General features: G+C 37.6%; 1 protein-coding gene across 2 annotated transcripts in view; it reads right to left on the bottom strand.

The window, feature by feature from the left end:
* The window catches only part of RELN (reelin), a 524,894-nt gene that overhangs the window by 172,523 nt on the left and 332,459 nt on the right, over window positions 1–19,912 (bottom strand). For both annotated transcript variants that reach the window (XM_049641337.1, XM_049641338.1), the window contains exons 12-16: window positions 16,677–16,828; window positions 5,642–5,754; window positions 4,024–4,232; window positions 3,017–3,145; window positions 1,886–1,995 (exon numbers count right to left, since the gene is read on the bottom strand). In XM_049641337.1, coding sequence (XP_049497294.1) covers window positions 1,886–1,995; window positions 3,017–3,145; window positions 4,024–4,232; window positions 5,642–5,754; window positions 16,677–16,828 — 713 coding nt within the window. The remainder of the gene's footprint in view (window positions 1–1,885; window positions 1,996–3,016; window positions 3,146–4,023; window positions 4,233–5,641; window positions 5,755–16,676; window positions 16,829–19,912) is intronic.

Below are 19,912 nucleotides of genomic sequence, written 5' to 3'. Positions count from 1 at the left end.
GTGAAGTGGGAGAGATTTCAGAAGTGTTGTTTGGCAAGTTGGCACACATTTCTCTTGGGAAAGACTGAGTGTATGTCCTCTTCAAGCCTCATGAAGAAGCCGGAGAGCAGGTCTTTTTTTGTGAACACCTCACACATAGAATGATAACAGAATCGAGATGATTCTGTCCCAAGTTTTGCATCTGACATACAGTGCTAAGCATGCTCTTTTCATATATTCTTACCTTTTCTCATTCTACTCAAAACAAGATGGTGGGACCCTTTCTGACTTAGTAATTGCCTTGCTTAGGAAATTTAGATATTCTTTTCATAGGCTTATATGTGCTTCACAGCACTCTTAATTTCCTCATTTGCTTTAGTATTGGTTTTTTGATTTCTTTGATTATTATCAAAGTAATATAAGTTCATTATAGGACCCATAAAAGTATGACAGCAGGGGAAAAGTCACCCATATCCCACTATTCAGAGGTACATACTTATTCCCTAGAACTAGTGAACAGGCATTGTAATTCAAATGCTATGCAAAATGTTCTGCCAGTGGAGAAACTGCATTTTTAAAATTAATTAATTTCTTTATTCTGAGGGAGAGAGTGAGACAGAATAGGGGAGGGGCAGCAAGAGGAGAGAGAATGCTAAGCAGGCTCCTCACCACCAGCGCAGAGCCCCAGTGTGGGGCTTGAGCTCCTGAACTATGACATCATGATCTGAGTCAAAATCAAGAGCCGTTCGCTTAATCGACTGAGTCACCCAGGCGCCCAAAACTTCTTTTAAACAAATTAATCCTTTAGATGGTTTTGCAAACATACTATGTTTATACCTATATAACTAATGTGGTCTTTGAAGTCCGGGCCTTTTATTGGTCTTCTCTGAATACAGAGTGTTTAAAGAATTTACATTGGCTCATCAGTAAGTTTTCTTGCCTGAAGTTATTCCTGAGTTTCAAGAATGTACTCCACTAAATGTGTATCAATTTTTAAATTATTCAAAGTAGCAAAAAGATTATTAAAACATGGAAAATCAGCATGAAAGAATGAGGTAGGCTTTTCCTACTTTATAAAATCGATCAAAGTCAGTGGCTATGCTAAGTTTGCTTAAGTATTGACATTTTGTCCCTCCTTCCCTCCCCTTCTACTTCCTTGTAGTATAACTTTTCAGTCAAATTGATATACTCTGAAAATAGGAAATCGATGACTCTTCCTGTAATTCGAATTATTAAGAAAAACAGACTATTAACAACAAATATAAGAAATTGAGTCATGCATCCCAATAACTTAAAATATCTTCTCTCATGTGCACCTGTTATAAGTGATATTGGCTTTAAAGTTATGCAAAAATGATCAAATATTCGCTTAAAAATTAATGATAACATAGGATATTTTATGTATATCTAAATTTTCTTGTTATACAGTTTTCTGAGAAGGAGGTAGAAGTTTCACTTCAGAAATTTCATTTGAGAGATGATGTTCCCTTAATGTGTGGTGTCTGCATCTAAAAGATAAGCTTTCCAGATGTTGTGGTAGTTACTAAGAGAAGAATGGCTCTTATTTTAATACATGCAGTATGGTAAGTATTTATGTTAATTTTGTGTAAAACATTCAAAGAAAATGTTAGGATATCCCCTGTCATCAACTGTGAATTTGAGTTTCAGGGCTTTTAAATTCTGTATGTTGAAACATTCTTGCATCTAATATTGCTGACTCTGCTGCCTTTTTTTTCTGATTGTGCATCCCTGGGCTTCTAACGGAATGCAAAGGAGAAAGGGAAGAAAGGGCGTTTAATGAATTGCAAGACCATGACTTAGAAATGTGATTAAGTCTGTGCCAACGAACAAAAGCACAGGAAGACTCTACATCAATGGCATGTGATTATGACAGGCATAAACTAACCATTATCAATTGCCCACATGTTTCCAAGGATTGGTCCCGTTTGTCTCCAGCGAATTCTGGTGTCCCTGGTTAGTGCTGCGTTAGGAAGGGGAATCGTTATTCGGTTCCACCTGCAAGAAATTTAGCACAAAACAGCTTCAAAACTACATTCACATCTTTTGAACCTATTTTACATGCTTTTGATGCTGTAGTTTCTGTATGCTTGGGACAGCACTAAAGTTTGGCAATAAAGTCTTTAAATTCACCTGTGGAGTTTGGCTACAGTTTTAAGACAAGCATATAACTTCTAAAAACATTCATATCACACTAGAGTAATGGGTTTGTTCTTATTAGCAAGTGATATTTGTTTTGTTTTTAGATATTCCTTTAAGAAATTTTTACATCAATACTCAGACTTTAGATATTATTTGAGGATAAGCATCTGTGCAGACATGGGGCTGATTAGCATTGATTGCTTTCTACTTTTTGCTATTCCCTGGTCCTATGCACATTTAAATAGAGGCTAAGAAAGAAAATAATTCTCAACTTAATTTTGCCATGCTTGGGAATATTTTTTTATTGGTTTATCCAGTGTTTACTCTGTAAGGTGGTAAGTATTTGGCAGTCATCTTTAATTCTCTGCACAGCCCTCAAAGTGGTGTATCATTGTCCTTAATTTATGTGGAAAAAGGGGAAAGTTAGGGAGGAAATATCATTACCCAAGTAGATGGCAGAACCAGGATTTGAACCTGGTTCAATTGCACAGCTTAACTTTCTTCCACCTCTCTATGCTGCATCTTTCCCTAAGTAAGTAGTTTGGCAAGAAGCCTTTTGGCAATAACCATGGAGTCACTACATAGAATTTAAACTTATGTCTAAGTTTAAGTTATATATATCCAAAATATAAAAGCCAAGAGCATAAATGAATGAATGACCCTACAAATTGTGATCCTGCATCAGATTTACTGGTTACTGTCGTTTTTTTGTTTGTTTGTTTGTTTGTTTGTTTTAATGAGATCCTTCCTAAATCACCTGAAGAAGAGAAAGCAGCTTCCTTACTTATTATGAAAAACTATTAGTCTCGAGCTTATTGGTAGATTTTGAGTCACAACATGAATTCAAATCTCCTGATATCTCAGAGAATTTACTCACCCACTGTAGTTTTCGGAGGAGTAGATAGTGCTGTGGGGGAGGTGGGGTCCAGCACAGATCTCGGGTAAACACTCAGTGTGGAGGAGGGACCAGGAACGCCCATGATTGGTGGAAAACTCCAGGCTGACACTGATAACACCAGAACAAGCACAACAAAAAAGGGCAAAGATAACAAAATGAAATGACTCACCTCTGGCTAAGTACAGTAAACACCTGCAGAACTAGTGTAACAAATTTTAAGATGCTGTGTCCAAAATCCTTGTTCTCCCCTCCACTGAAGTCTGACCAGCCTTCAAAGGGCAAACGGTTCAATTACGGCTATAGAAATGAACTATCTTTTGAAGCCAACAAATGGTAGCTTGAGTCTGTGCTCTCCAATTTGATAGATGGCAAGGCAATTACCACGTCTCACACTGCCACCTCATCCTGTGAATGTGAGACTCAAAAAATTCTTAGAAAGGACACGAGCAACACTTCTGAGAAGTGAAACGCAGGAGTCATAGCTCTTGAAGTGTTAATTGATTTCCGTGCCTATTATTAGGGGGTCACTAACCAACATGGGGTCAAGCTTTCCTTCAGTTATTTGTTTTTCTTTTCTCTCAGCAATCTGTCAGCATGGACGGCTGCCACAGCGCGTGCAAACACTTCTGATACCTAAGACTGAGCTCTTAGAACGAAGTCATTTCTACTTAAAATTATCCAATCACACTCTGCATATTAATTGAAGAGCTCTTCTTTGGGGGAAAGTGTGTATTTTTTTTAAAGGATGTTTCATTAAAAATTCAGCTGAAAACCTACTGAGAAGTTGCTCCGACTTAATAGCCAAGTCCACATGTTCATTTTTTAGTTTTAAGATTTTATTTTTTAAGTAATCTCTACACCTGACATGGGGCTTCAACTCACAGCCCTGAGATCAAGAGTCACATGCTTTACCAACTGAGCCAGTCAGGTTCCCCCACATGTTCACTTTTAACTGGTTCACACACTCAAAAAATAGGGCTTCCTACCTGTTACCAGGCTGATGTGTTCCACATCCCAGATTAATGGAAAACTGTATCATGTGAGACATTGTAGAAGGCAGAACAGGTAAGACGTGGAAAAAATCCACAGCCCAGACATTCCTGTTATGTCCTTGATGGTTTTTTTGCCTTAGGCAAAATCTCGTAGCCTGAGTCTGAAGTTCAGGATTGATGACTACAGAAACTAAAGATGGAACCTTCAAAACAAAGGAAACCAAAATCATTCGTAATGCCCTCTACATGAGTCTGTAAGAATTCTCCTAGATTCAAGCTTGCAATTACTATGCATATAACTGCCATTTGTTAAGCACCAGGGGAGGTCTTGTGTGTTCCATCTGTTATTTCGGGTAGTAGATGTGGTCTTCAGTGGGCATTTGTTTGAGTCACTTAGGACTCCTCCTTTGCAGGCACCTGGAGCTCTCTGTGTGTACTGATCAGGGCCCCTCTACCTGAAGATAAATGAGTGTAAGGTCCTTAAAGTTACCAAAGCATAGGTATCCATTTTATAGACCTTGGCACAAGACAAAAGCAACTTCGCACCAATACTTTATCATCAGTCCTCTTTTAAAGTGAATTTGTATGGTACCAACCATTGCCAAACTAGGTATTCTGAAAATATGACTCTAGGCAGTAACTGCCAGAGTCAACAAGTTAACCCATGATAACTTACATAACTCGTTTGGTCTGTGGCGTGTAGATGACCAGGGCAGGTGTAACCCTAGCTAGTCACAGCTGGAAAACTAGTCCATTATGAAATCTCACGTGAGATAATTTGGGTAACCCTAGCAGATGGAGTGTGCAAATACCTTCTCTGGTTGTTCCCTATTCTAGCCTCAGTGTTAATCTCCTGTCTTCTAACTGAAACCATGAAATGCTAGGTGCTGGCTGTATTCAAGCTCTTTATAGTACCAAGGGTGCCATCAATGTGGAGAAAAGCCTAACTAGTAATGAATGTGTGAGTGTAGTCTCAGCACAAATAAACCTACCACTAGAAAAAAATAATTCCACACCTAATGACAAGCATCACACATAATTTTGAAGATGTTTTCACATAACTACAGCCTGCAGATGTCCTAGATCCAAAGGGAAAGTAAAAGAGGCCAATTTCAGTGGCTATAATTAGCCAGAAAGAAAGAAAGAAAGAAAGAAAGAAAGAAAAAATAAAATAAAATAAAATAAAATAAAATAAAATAAAAGCAAAAGTAGTAATAATCTGTACTTATACAATGTCTTCTGCCTAGGAAATCTTAAAATGCTGGAAAAATGCCCATGATGCCTGATAACAAGTCTGTGAAGCTTTATAATTAGAACCACTTTTAGGGCTTTCTTGGGTACAAAAATCATTGTCAGAGTACTGGTCTCCCATCTTATAATCTCTGGTGGGGTCTAATTCATTTTTCCCAATAAAACCTCATTTTTCCTTTGTATCGGGGGGGAAAGTGAGTATTACAATGTCCATGTCACTTTTTAAGAAATCTGGCAAATTTCTGGGCTTCTAGAACAGAGTGTTCTCTTCTGCATCTAGGTTGGACTTCATGGTTTTGACTTTGACTTGTCTAGGGAAGTCTACAGTGGGGCCATTTGGCACGTGGATTGGCATATATACCTTATATGAGGAATAGGAAAGAGTATCCAGTGTAATGTGCTCTTTTCTTCCTTCAATCTTTGCATACAAGGTGACATCATTTTCATGAGAATCTCCAGGGTCACAAATTCCTCCTGTACAAAACAAAAAATTTAAGTTGTTAACTGCATCCATAAACAGTACAGTGTTAGCTTTCAAATAAAAAAAAATAACAACAGAAACCAGATGTCACTTAAGAATGACCATAAATAAAATTAACTAGACCCAAGGAAATAATTTGTAAAGATAGTTCAGAGCCATGCTAAAGATCAAAGACTTGATATATGGGAAGGCCAAAGTTAACTATTGTGCTTCGTGAGACTGCTCAAATGACGGTCTGCAATGAGCTGTGGAACCTGTCCATATTTTAACCCACATTAAAAAGATGTACTCTGCTTTTTAATAAACTATCACTTCCTTACATTTAAGGTCTTAATGGCCAAAATTCGGAACCTATTGATAATGGTTTTTTAAAAATGATCAACTATTTCTGAACTGGTAATATTTAAACTGTTGCACACAGTGTCTTCAATAGTTTAGCATATATTTGGTATTTGTATTTTAAATGCAGTTCATCTTACATTTTTCGTTTTTACTTCTGGTACCTCATTTGGTTGTTGGAGAGTGCAAACTATAAATATTCTGTATCACTCTACTTTACAGTCAAATGAAACAATGGAACATTAGAACTGAGAAGTAACTAAGATCATCCTGATGACAAAACTGAGTAACAGAACAGGTACCTGAAACTGAAAACCATTCAACTAATTGGTGGAAAAGCCATGAGTCAATGGTATGTCTTTTAGCCCTTGACCCTCTATTCTTTTCACTACTGCATTCAGCCAATAATCCTTACTATTGCTGGCTTCTATGAACTGTCTGCAGAAACTGGATTTTAAAGGATTACATGTGTAACCAGAAACGTCTCCCCACCTACCATAATCATTCATAACAGCAGCAATCACAATAGCAGGAATGTAGGTATGTACATGGATTTCCTGGAAAATATTCTATCCTTATGGTCCAAAAATTATAACGTTAACTCTTAATTTTATTACTCTTTCAAAAAATGCCCTCCAGTTTTTAAATTAATCACCATTAATGTTAATTTTCATCTATAGGCAATTTCTGCTGCTAATACTCTATAGTGACAGTAAGGCAACCTCAAAACTCTAGAACACCATCTGTAGGAAGAAAGAAAGAGAGAAAGAGACAAATAAAGAGAAAGAAAGAAAAAGGAAGAGAGGAGAAAAGAAAAAAGAAAAGAAAAGAAAGATGGACTGATGGAGCAGTGGGGGAGGGAGAGAGGGAGGAAGGAAAGGAGGAATGTCTAGCTCCATTTCACCCTGGGTTATTGGGGTCGATCAGGAGAAATTGCTAATAAGTGATGTTTTAAGTAAGAAAGCTAGACCTTAATTAGCATAAGAAGGATCATAATAACAGAAGTAACTTGGATGGTGGTAGTCATAAAGCATAGAAATATAGCATGTTACACCTGTTAGACATATATAACTTGGCATATAATAAATTTTATTGAGTTAACTAATCTGAAGATATGGTGATAATGTTACCCTCAACCTAACAGATGTTAGGATGTCCTTGTTTAAGGGCAACAAATGGTAGAGAAAACCTTCAGGATTCTGATATCTGCTGTCATAATTTTTAGCATTTCCTTACATACTTCTATATTATGGTTAAATATAGCTAGGAAAGTCATCCTAAACGACTGTCTCTGGGGGAAAAGATCTGCATGAAAACTAAATTCCCATCTAAAAAAATGCAACTTCTTTATTAAGGACATACTAAAGACTTACAAAAAAGAACAAAGAAAAGGTGAAAAGTCACAGGCAGTGTGGATTTAAGCAACATACCCAGAGACATAGGGACTGAACCATCAGTACTCTCTAATTTCATTGATTTGTTCCCTGTAAATCTCTGCTCTCTTAAGAACAGTTCGTGAACTTCACCTGCCTTTCAGAGAGAGCTGAAACACACTTGAGAGCTCATCCAGCCCAGAATGACAGAAGAAGAAAGTCCAAAAGGAGCCAAGACTTTAAAAGGATGACAGACTTTATCTAAAAGATCCCTCTGGGGGCAATTTATCAGTTCTCTGAAGTTTCTGTGACAGCAGCTCGTACAGAAAGATACAGATTCCTTCTTCAGTTTCATTCGCTTTGATGTATTGTGGAAAGGTATGACTCAAGGGGCATTTTGTACAGCAATTCAAGTATAGAAGATTTCAATAAATACTAGATGGACAGTCACTTTTAAAATATTTTGAGTCCTGTTTTAAGTAGCTTTTAAGATACTTACTTATATTGGGAAAGTGATTTTGTTATTTACTATGTATAGGGCATTGGGCTTAAGGGAAAATAGGCCCCAACCTCAAAAAATTTGTAATTTAGCAAAGAAAACAAGGTTAATATACACCAAAGAAGGATAATTAGTGGTAAACTGTATTGTGCTGCCATAATTGCCGTCAAAATTCAGAGAAAAGAGATACAGTGTGGGCTATGGGAGATGTTCAATAAATATGTTGAAGGAATAATGAATGAATGATGTACGTTAGGTTATTTTTGTCATATTCACTGCATTCTGGTTCTAAGAACAGTGTTGGATACTGGCCCTCCATGAATTTCTGTTGAATGAATGAATGAACGAATGTATGAATGAAGGAAACAGACCAGAGCCGAATTTTGAAAGTTGAGCAAATTTTCCAGAAATAGGCACAGTAGATGGATATGAACCCAGGGATGAAACCAGAAAGAACATATAGGCAGGGCCAGACAGGAAGGGAGTATGATCTTCCCTAGATTAACAACCAGGCACTGATTTTCCTAAGGTGCCATTATAAATTGTCTACCAAATCTTAGATCTCTTCCCATATTGCTTTCTTCTCCATCAGCTACCAAAGTTTTAAAGTCTTTCTACAGGTCCAGTCTTATCCTACCCAATCTTACCCTACTGTTCCGTCCTATTAAATCCTATCCTATGTGAAAACCACCTTTGTTAGATTCTGCTTTCTAAACCTCAAGATCTTAGACCCCATTTCTTTTCTTCTATTTACTGATGAATTTCTTGAAGGAATGGTCCTTTTTCAGTGACACATGTCTTTCTTTCTTTTAACTTTACATACCTGGGTTTCCCATGCACCACACCATGGGGGATACTCTCTCCGAAGTCAGTGGGGGGGCTCTCAGCCCCTATCCTGGTTGGCCTCTCTGTGGCATTCCCTGCACTACTGATCCCCACCCCCAAACCACACTCTTCCCTTCCTTCTTCAGTGCAGAATGGAACCTTCCTCCCACATATCTTTATGTCCTTTCTCAGCATCCTTTGTCTATATATATGCCTTCTACCTTTAACTAGATGAGGGTTCTCACTGAGCCTTTTTCATGCCCTTTGTTTACTCTGCCTTCTGTTTGGGAGAACACAGCAACTCTAGTGGCTCCAACTGTCACCTGTATGCTGATGATTTTCAAATCTGATTCAGACCCTGATGAGAATTTCCACCTTCATATGGCTTTCTGGAAGCCTCAACCTCAACACATGTAATGTCAGAATCTTCTAGTCCATATTTACTCTTTATTTATTTTTGGACATTTCCTATTTCAGGAAATGGTACCATTCTTCTACTCACCCAAGAAAGAAATCTCTGTCCTTTCCAATATTGTCCTCATAATCCCCATAGTCATTTGGGTGTGAACCTCAATTGTTGGTTCCTTCTCTTCAGCTACTTATTTTCTGTTCCCTCCTTCACATTGTTACCACTGTCACTGCCATATTCTTTTGTTGCTTGGACTAGTGCAATAGTCTCCTAACTTAGTGTTGCCAGATAAAATACATTGCATGAACAATATTTATACAAAAAATTATTTGTTCTTTATCTGAAATTCAGATTTAAATAGGTAGAGGGGACTAAGAGGTACAAACTTCCAGTTATAAAATAAATAAGTCACGAGGATAAAAAGTACAGCATAGGGAATATTGTAAAAAATATTGTAATAATTGTATGGTGACAGATGGTAACTAAGATTCATCATAGGAGTTATTTTTAAATGAAACTATCGAATCACTATGATGTACACTTGAAACTAATAGGATATTGTATGTCAATTATACCTCAATTTAAAAAAAATTTAAAAAGCTATTTTGTTTTTCTTCCTTTCACTCTGGCAACCCTACCTAACCTTAACTGGTCTCCTGTTCTCTAATTTCTGACCATTTCAGTCTTTCCTTCACACTTGTGCCAGAGTTATCTTTCTAAAACACAGATGAGAATGTGTCACAGAACTGACAGAAATCATCTGATGGCTGCATGCTGCCTAGAGAAAGAGAATCTGAACTGCTCTTAGTTGATATTAAAGAAAACCACCACTCGTCTCCGGTTCCCTTTTCCTGCTCCCCTTCTATCCTTCCATTCAGTTATACTGGGAAAATTCACCTGCCTCAAACATGTCATGCAAATTTACAATTGCTTTTTTTTTTTTTTCCAAAAATACTGGCTTTGCTTGGCATTCTCTTCTCCCTTCAAACCCTTAAATTTTTAAAAATATTCTTGGAGGATCCTGGGAAGATGGCGGCGTAGGAGGACGCTGGGCTCACCGCGCATCCTGCTGATCACTTAGATTCCACCTACACCTGCCTAAATAACCCAGAAAACCGCCAGAAGACTAGCAGAACGGAGTCTCCAGAGCCAAGCGGAGACGAGAGGCCCACGGAAGAGGGTAGGAAGGGTGGTGAGGCGGTGCGCGCTACACGGACTGGCCGGAGGGAGCCGGGCAGAGGGGCGGCCCGCCGGCCAAGCAGAGCCCCAAGTCTGGCTGGCAAAAGCGGAGGGGCCGGACTGAGTGTGTTCCGACAGCAAGAAGGACTTGACATCTGGACGATTATAAGCTAACAGCTCTGCCTGGAGAACGGGAGGGCTGGAGGACAACGGGAGGGAGAGTTGTTGAGCCCCAGACGACAGAGCTCAGCTTGGCGGGGAACAAATACGAAATCTAACAGCACACCTAAAGGAAACAGAAGCAGAACAGCAAAGATAGCCTGAATCCAGCAGAAGAAGAGAAATAATAAAGATCAGAGCAGAAATAAACAATATAGAATCTAAAAACACTGTAGAGCAGATCAACGAAACCAAGAATTGGTTTTGTGTGGTTCACACAAAAAATGAACAACTTCATTCTATGAAGCCAGCATTACTTTGATTCCTAAACCAGACAGAGACCCAGTAAAAAAAGAGAACTACAGGCCAATATCCCTGATGAATACAGATGCAAAAATTCTCAATAAGATAGTAGCAAATTGAATTCAACAGCATATAAAAAGAATTATTCACCATGATCAAGTGGGATTCATTCCTGGGCTGCAGGGCTGGTTCAACATTCGCAAATCAATCAATGTGATGCATCACATTAATAAAAGAAAAGATAAGAACCATATGATTCTGTCAATCGATGCAGAAAAGGCCTTTGACAAAATTCAGCAACCTTTCTTAATAAAAACCCTCGAGAAAGTCGGGATAGAAGGAACATACTTAAAGATCATAAAAGCCATTTATGAAAAGCCCACAGCTCACATCATCCTCAATGGGGAAAAACTGAGAGCTTTTTCCCTGAGATCAGGAACACAACAGAGATGTCCACCTCACCGCTGTTGTTTACATAGTGTTGGAAGTTCTAGCATCAGCAATCAGACAACAAAAGGAAATCAAAGGTATCAAAATTGGCAAAGATGAAGTTAAGCTTTCACTTTTTGCAGATGACATGATATTATACATGAAAAATCTGATAGACTCCACCAGAAGTCTGCTAGAACTGATACATGAATTTAGCAAAATTGCAGGATACAAAATCAATGTACAGAAATCAGTTGCATTCTTATACACTAATAATGAAGCAACAGAAAGACAAATAAAGAAACGGATCCCATTCACAATTGCACCAAGAAGCATAAAATACCTAGGAATAAATCTAACCAAAGATGTAAAAGATCTGTATGCTGAAAACTATAGAAAGCTTATGAAGGAAATTGAAGAAGATATAAAGAAATGGAAAAACATTCCGTGCTCATGGATTGGAAGAATAAATATTGTCAAAATGTCAATACTACCCAAAGCTATCTACACATTCAATGCAATCCCAATCAAAATTGCACCAGCATTCTCGAAACTAGAACAAGCAATCCTAAAATTCATATGGAACCACAAAAGGCCCCGAATAGCCAAAGTAATTTTGAAGAAGATGACCAAAGCAGGAGGCATCTCAATCCCAGACTTTAGCCTCTACCACAAAGCTATAATCATCAAGACAGCATGGTATTGGCACAAAAACAGACACATACACCAATGGAATAGAAAAGAAACCCCAGAACTAGACCCACAAACGTATGGCCAACTCATCTTTGACAGAGAAGGATCCAATGGAAAAAGACAGTCTCTAACAAATGGTGCTGGGAGAACTGGACAGCAATATGCAGAAGATTGAAACTAGACCACTTTCTCACACCATTCACAAAAAGAAACTCAAAATGGATAAAGGACCTGAATGTGAGACAGGAAACCATCAAAACCCTAGAGGAGAAAGCAGGACAAGACCTCTCTGACCTCAGCCATAGCAATTTCTTACTTGACACATCCCCAAAGGCAAGGGAATTAAAAGCAAAAATGAACTACTGGGACCTTATGAAGATAAAAAGCTTCTGTACAGCAAAGGAAACAACCAACAAAACTAAAACGCAACCAACGGAATGGGAAAAGATATCTGCAAATGACATATCGGACAAAGGGCTGGTATCCAAAATCTATAAAGAGCTCACCAAACTCCACACCCGAAAAACAAATAATCCAGTGAAGAAATGGGCAGAAAACATGAATAGACACTTCTCTAAAGAAGACATCCGGATGGCCAACAGGCACATGAAAAGATGCTCAATGTCGCTCCTCATCAGGGAAATACAAATCAAAACCACACTCAGATATCACCTCACGCCACTCAGAGTGGCCAAAATGAACAAATCAGGAGACTGTAGATGCTGGAGAGGATGTGGAGAAACGGGAACCCTCTTGCACTTTTGGTGGGAATGCAAACTGGTGCAGCCGCTCTGGAAAACAGTGTGGAGGTTCCTCAAAAAATTAAAAATAGACCTACCCTATGACCCAGCAATAGCACTGCTAGGAATTTACCCAAGGGATACAGGAGTACTGATGCATAGGGGCACTTGTACCCCAATGTTTATAGCAGCACTCTCAACAATAGCCAAATTATGGAAAGAGCCTAAATGTCCATCCACTGATGAATGGAGAAAGAAATTGTGGTTTATATACACAATGGAGTACTACGTGGCAATGAGAAAGAACGAAATATGGCCCTTTGTAGCAACGTGGATGGAACTGGAGAGTGTGATGCTAAGTGAAATAAGCCATACAGAGAAAGACAGATACCATATGTTTTCACTCTTATGTGGATCCTGAGAAACTTAACAGAAACCCATGGGGGAGGGGAAGGAAAAAAAAAAGAGGTTAGAGTGGGAGAGAGCCAAAGCATAAGAGACTGTTAAAAACTGAGAACAAACTGAGGGTTGATGGGGGGTGGGAGGGAGGGGAGGGTGGGTGATGGGTATTGAGGAGGGCACCTTTTGGGATGAGCACTGGGTGTTGTATGGAAACCAATTTGACAATAAACTTCATATATTGAAAAAAAAAATAAATTGGTACTTGAATCAATAAAAAAAAATAAAAATAAAAAAATAAAAATATTCTTAACTCTTCATTTTTAAATATGACTCTCAACTATACCATTCATATAATGGCAGAAGTGTAAGGACAGATTTTTTTATATTACAATTTTTATTCTGACTTTTGTATAAAATAAAATGTCCCTTATTTCCCTATTTTTTGAGAGAACTATCATCTTCCTTTTGCATCTATTCCTTAGGTATAAGTTATAATTTTTTTGTGTGTTTAAAGTTTTTATTCAAATATAATGAAAAGTGTTCTATTAGTTTCATATCCCTTAAGGTTTAAATTATGTCATTCTTCAGGGGCGCCTGGATGGCGCAGTCGGTTAAGCGTCCGACTTCAGCCAGGTCACGATCTCGCGGTCTGTGAGTTCGAGCCCCGCGTCAGGCTCTGGGCTGATGGCTCGGAGCCTGGAGCCTGTTTCCGATTCTGTGTCTCCCTCTCTGTCTGCCCCTCCCCCGTTCATGCTCTGTCTCTCTCTGTCCCAAAAATAAATAAAAAACGTTGAAAAAAAAAATTAAAAAAAAAATAAATTATGTCATTCTTCAAGGACAAGTTCAAATGCCATCTCCCTCATGAAATGTTGCTCTTCATATCCCTCAGCTGAAGTGACCTACAGTGTCCTTGGCACTGTCATAGCATCTTCATTTCATTACAGCCCATTACATTCTCTTTTTAAAAAATGTTTTTAATGTTTATTTATTTTTGAGAGAGATAGAGAGACACACACAGAGTGCGAATGGGGGAGGGGCAGAAAGAGAGGAAGGCACAGATTTCAAAGTAGACTCCAGGCTCTGAGCTATCAGCACAGAGCCTGATGCGGGGTTCGAACTCATGGACCATAAGATCACGACCTAAGCGAAAGTCGGACACTTAACCAACTGAGCTACCCAGGCGCCCCTACATTCTTTCTCTTTTTGTAAAAAAAAATTTAAATTCCAGGACCGCCTGGGTGGCTCAGTTGGTTAAGGTTCTGACTCTTGGTTTCAGCTCAGGCCACAAATTCATGGTTTGTACTGAGCCCTGCATTGGGCTCTGTGCTGACAGCAAAGAGCCTGCTTGGGATTCTCTCTCTCCCTCTCTGCCCCTCCCCTATTCATGTTCTCTAACTCTCTCTCTCAAAATAAATAAATAAAATAAACATTTTATTTAAAATCTCAGTGTAGTTAACATATAGTGATAAATTAGTTTCAGGTGTACAATATAGTGATTCAACACTTCTGTACAACACCTGGTGCTCATCACGACAAGTGCCCTCCTTATTAATCCCCATGACCTACTTAGCCCATCTGCCCACTCACCTCCCCTCTGGTTAACCATCAATTTGTTCTCTGTAATTAAGAGTCTGTTTCTTTGTTTGTCTCTTTTCCTTTGCTCGTTTGTGTCTTAAATTCCACGTATGAGTGAAATCATATGGTAATTGTCTATCTCTGACTTTTAGATGTTACTTGTGGGCAAGGGATCTAAGTAATTTTTATAAATATATAAAAAAGGTATATTGGTCTTACCTATTTTCATTAAGCAATGTTTTTTAACCCATTTTTAAAAGTTTATTCATTTTGAAAGGTAGAGGGGAAGGAAGGGTAGAGAGAATCCCAAGAAGGTTTTGTGCTGTTAACACTGAGCCCCATGTGGGGCTTGAACTCATGAACCTTGAGATCATGATCTGAGCTTAAATCAAGAGTGAAATGCTTAACCAACTGAGCCACCCAAGCACCCCAATTGGGCACTGTTTTAAGGGACTTGCATGTATTCATTCATTGATCAGCACCTCTGAGATTAAGGTGCCACTATTACCCTCAATTGTATTCCCCACATATCCTAGCTTGGTGCTCTATATTCAGTCGCAATTCATTAATTTTTTAAATAAAATGGAGATGCTTTTATTTGGGATAATGTATTTTAGGCTCATTCAGATGAGTTTTTTTCCTCATTGTCAATATTATTTTAATTGCTTCATTAATAATCTGCTTTGTTTCCAAAAGAATTAAAGATGACTAAATCTTTTCTACAAAGGCACTTATGTAAACATGATGATGTCTTACAAAGGCACCGAATTGGATTGATGTAGCATAATCTACTATGAAAAAAAGCAAGAATTCAAATATATTATGTGAAATGGTGAGAAGGTTAAATGCTTAAAATTAGAAGTACTGACATGCTGAATGTTTATTACAACTTTTTTGAGGGGAGGGTTAAGGTTTCCCAGGAATCTCTCTTCATAAAATGAGAGCCACTTTGAATTCTAATTAGGTAAAGAAAATGAACTCTGGGTCTTTCAATATACAAACCATTTCAGAGTCAAGGTGGGGCTATCCTTAACGTATGAAGATGACATTATCATATTTTATATCCACAACTTCCCTGTTATCAAACAGATCATCATTAAAAATGAAGTAGCATCAAGCAGCCAGTGTTTCAGAGCATGACATAATCTACAGTTTCCCATATCACTCCAAGCTGTGGGAAGCGAGGAATGTATGAGAGAAATAAACAGCCAGTGCTGAAGCCTGGACTCAGGGGGCCTGTTTGTCCTGATGAACTGACATCTTTGCAAGTAAGTTCAAATGTTTATTTCCTCTTTCACTTCCAGGTGTTGCCTGTGCTTTTCCAGTCAATCAACAAGGAAGGCATGTGACACCTACTCACATTTCTGGAAGGACATTCAGCGAGAGAATATGTAACCAACACGATACATTTGAGAGGTCCCACATTTCAATGCGCTAATTCTTCCCTGGGTGTTTTTCTAAATGTTTACCCACTTATTTGTTCTACAATAATCTGGAGGAAAAAAACACAACAATTTCTAAACACTTTCTCTGGGTGTTTGCCACATATTAGAAAGTTGAGAGTATAATTAAAGTATTATAAACTTGTTTCTTGGCTTCCCACAAAAAAAAAACCAGTTATGCAATGATGATATATCCATGGAAACAAATGACTTACCTTGATGATTGTTTCTGGGGGAAGCCAGGGGCTTTGGACAAAGGAGTTAATTTGTTCTCAGCTTCTCTCCCATTGTCTTTTCAGCTATGACCACTGAGGGAGAGGTGGAGTGAAGGCATTTATCTCCAGGCCTATTAAGTCATGCCAGGACCAGTTCTCTTATAGGATGGTTCCAGCAGGGCTGGCCTGAAGCCGGTGTGAGCTTTTGCTCATCCAGCCCCATATTTCATGAATTTCGTTTTATGTTGTTAGACAACAATCTTACTTCCACAGGAATAGGGGCTGGCCTGGATTCTGCCTTAGGTCAACAAAATCTGTTCAAAATGTACCTACCCATAACAAAGTAAAACCTCAGGTTCCCATAGCCGGTGGTGTCCATATATGGGGTGCATAATTTCCTTTCTCCATCTTTGAGGAAGACCATTGATAAACCTGATTCTACTGTTCCACATTCTGTACCAATGACAGCTCCCAAGATGTCCCACCTTAAAAAAAAAATGAGAATCATTAACAGTTGGAATACTAAGTCAAAGCTTTATAGAGTATAACATTTTATTTAAAAAAAAATTTTTTTTAAATGTTTATTTATTTTTGAGACAGAGAGAGACAGAGCATGAACGGGGGAGGGTCAGAGAGAGGGAGACACAGAACTGGAAGCAGGCTCCAGGCTCTGAGCCATCAGCCCAGAGCCCGACGCGGGGCTCGAGCCCACGGACTGTGAGATCGTGACCTGAGCCGAAGTCGGACGCTTAACCGACTGAGCCACCCAGGCGCCCCTAACATTTTATTTTTAATGAGGAACATTTACTTAGTAATTAATGATTCTGAAATAAAGACGTGGTAAAACAGATCTTAAGTAATGAACAGACTTTTAAACATTCACAATTATGATTTTTCTGTAGAAGGATACATTTAATCAGTATTACATATAGTATGTCTACTACATGATAGTCTTTATTCTCAAGGTACTTAGAATCAAGATGGGGGTCAAATTTGAACTAAGGAAATAAGGAACCAGAAAAAACAGTATCATAAAATTATACGCATTTGTATTTTGCACATTAAAAATTAGTTGTAGAATGTAAAGTGGTAAAAGTGGCAAAAGTATAGCAAGTTTTCCAAAAAAGAAAAGACAAGAGTTAAACTAAATCATGTCAAAATATATATATATACATATATATTCAGATATACAGAGGAGAATAAAAATATCTAATATTTTTAAACTCATTTCTCCTTAGTATTTATTTCTGGTCATGTCTAATCTGGACATGGCTATTCACACAACTCACTTTCCCATGGATGGAGGAAACTAGGACACACAGAGGTAAGCAGCTTGCCTAAGGCCAACTGCTGTTTAGCTCTAAAATTGAGATCTTCTGTATCTCAGTTTGCTGTTATTTTAGTAGTTACAATGCTAAAGACTGTACTATGTCAGGATGATTATATTGAACCATTTTAGTTTATAATATATTTAGAACCAAGATGTTTAGGAAATACCCATTTTTTTTTAACAGGTTATATTAATCATTCAAGAAACTCAAAAATAACTTTGTGAAGCAGCTCTTAATAGTGCTGGACCACTGTAAATTAACAATGAACCTCTCTTGACTCATACAAGAAAATTTCACACTGGTTCATTGGTCTTTTACTTGCTCCATTTATCCCAATTAAACCACTCAGCCTACTGATCCACAAAGCAAGTTAAGGTTATAAATGATGCATATGATGACTCCTTTTAGGCTTTATTTTTAAAGTGAAAAATTGAATTGAAAAGATGGAATTGTCATGGACTCAAAGAACCTTCTCTATTCAAGTGAAAAATGAGATTAGTAGTCTTTTTCTCATTATTAGTTGTGAATGAGTAACTCTTCTAGATGAATCTAAATGAATTATTTTCAAGACATCTACCACAGACAGAGCTGTGTGAGATATGTTCAGACTATATGTTTTTTTCAATCTTTATTTTAAAGTCCAATATAATTTAATTTTACTCTATATTAGTCTTTATTTCTCCCACTCTAACTATTGGCAGATAAAAAGTGAAATTATTTTCTTTAGAAACCCAAATATTTATAATCAAGTGAAATGGTAAGTTTAGTCTGCTTTGAAGAGAAAGAAGCAGAGATAAATCTAAAAAATCATTTTGTAAGAGTGTCAGTGATTTGAATAAATTATCTTGCATTTATTAAAAATTCAGTAGAAGCCTGTTGTAGCACAAGCTCATTCTTTCATGAATTTGTATAAATACTGGGTCAAGCTTAGTTGGAGACAAAGTACCCTTGAGGGGCCGCAGAGGAAGCCTTCCACTCCCCACATTTCAGAGTCCAGATTGGTAAGGGTGCAAAGTTGTGGGTCTTTTCTAGTTACAAAAATGATATGGTCCCCGGCCGTTTCTTAATAATTACATGAAGTAAAATTATAACATATCCAAATCTTTGAGGCCAGCAGTGGTATTTGAAGAGTTGTATAGTTTTAGCAGTATCTTCGAAGGCATGACAATTTCCCTGAAAAGGAGTGTTACTTCTGTATGGTTTAAATTATGTTTTCCTGAGGTAAATGTGGTTGTATGTGAACTGCATTTGAAGGAACGTCTGCCTACAGGGGAGACACCTCTGCAACACAGCAATTTATATTTATGCTTTGATGACTAACTCAAAAAAAAGAACCCTATATTATTATAAATACAGTCATATCTATTATTTATAATAGAGTGAGTTGAAGTTGGAATACAGAAAAAAAAAGTGTAATAATCAATAAAATGCCTTAAGGTAAGTCTGTTCCTTAGATATAGCAAGGTCACAATGATGTTTAATTTAGGTTTTTAAAGTATGACTTTCCACTATTGTGTCAAAAAATGAGGAATATTTTTGTAAGCAAAGATAATTTAAAGAAGTTTCTTAGCTGGAAACCTCTCTATCACCTATGTTGGAGTGCTTTGAGAATAGAATTAATTATGTTTTAATCAGCTCATAGTTTAATATTTTTAAGAACGATATGAGAGAGTAGAAATTAAATCTTTTCACACAAAAAAGATAAATGTTAGGTGATGAATGTGTTAATTAACTGGATGGAGGGAGTTCTTTCACAACATATACACATATCACCACGACGCACACTTTCATTTCTCACAACTTTTTGTCAGTGATACCTGAGGAAAGCTGAAATTAAAAAATATTTCCTTTATAAACTTAAAAAAAGAATGAGATCTATTCTTTGAAGGGCAGTTTGGTAGTTAACTATCAAAATGAAAATAACATACATACATGTACATATATGTACCCATACGTATCCGATTCTCTTCTCTTTTAGAAATTTATCTTTCTTTTTTTTAATATTTATTTATTTTTGAGAGAGAGAGAGAGAGAGAGAGAAAATCCCAAGCAGAGCCCGACGCAGGGCTCCATCTCATGAACTGTGAGATCATGATCTGAGTCAAGATCAAGAGTCAGATGCTTAACTCACTGAGCCACCCAGGCACCCCTAGAAATTTATCTTTCAAAAATACTTTAACAAGTATACAAAATTTTCATTAAAATACTGTCTATCTCATTAAAATACTGTCTATCAAT

This window comes from Panthera uncia, chromosome A2, assembly GCF_023721935.1.
Source record: "Panthera uncia isolate 11264 chromosome A2, Puncia_PCG_1.0, whole genome shotgun sequence".
In the NCBI taxonomy this organism is placed as follows: Eukaryota; Metazoa; Chordata; class Mammalia; order Carnivora; family Felidae; genus Panthera; species Panthera uncia.
Note: the sequence above shows the minus strand (reverse complement) of the source record. Positions and strands in the feature narration are given on the sequence as shown.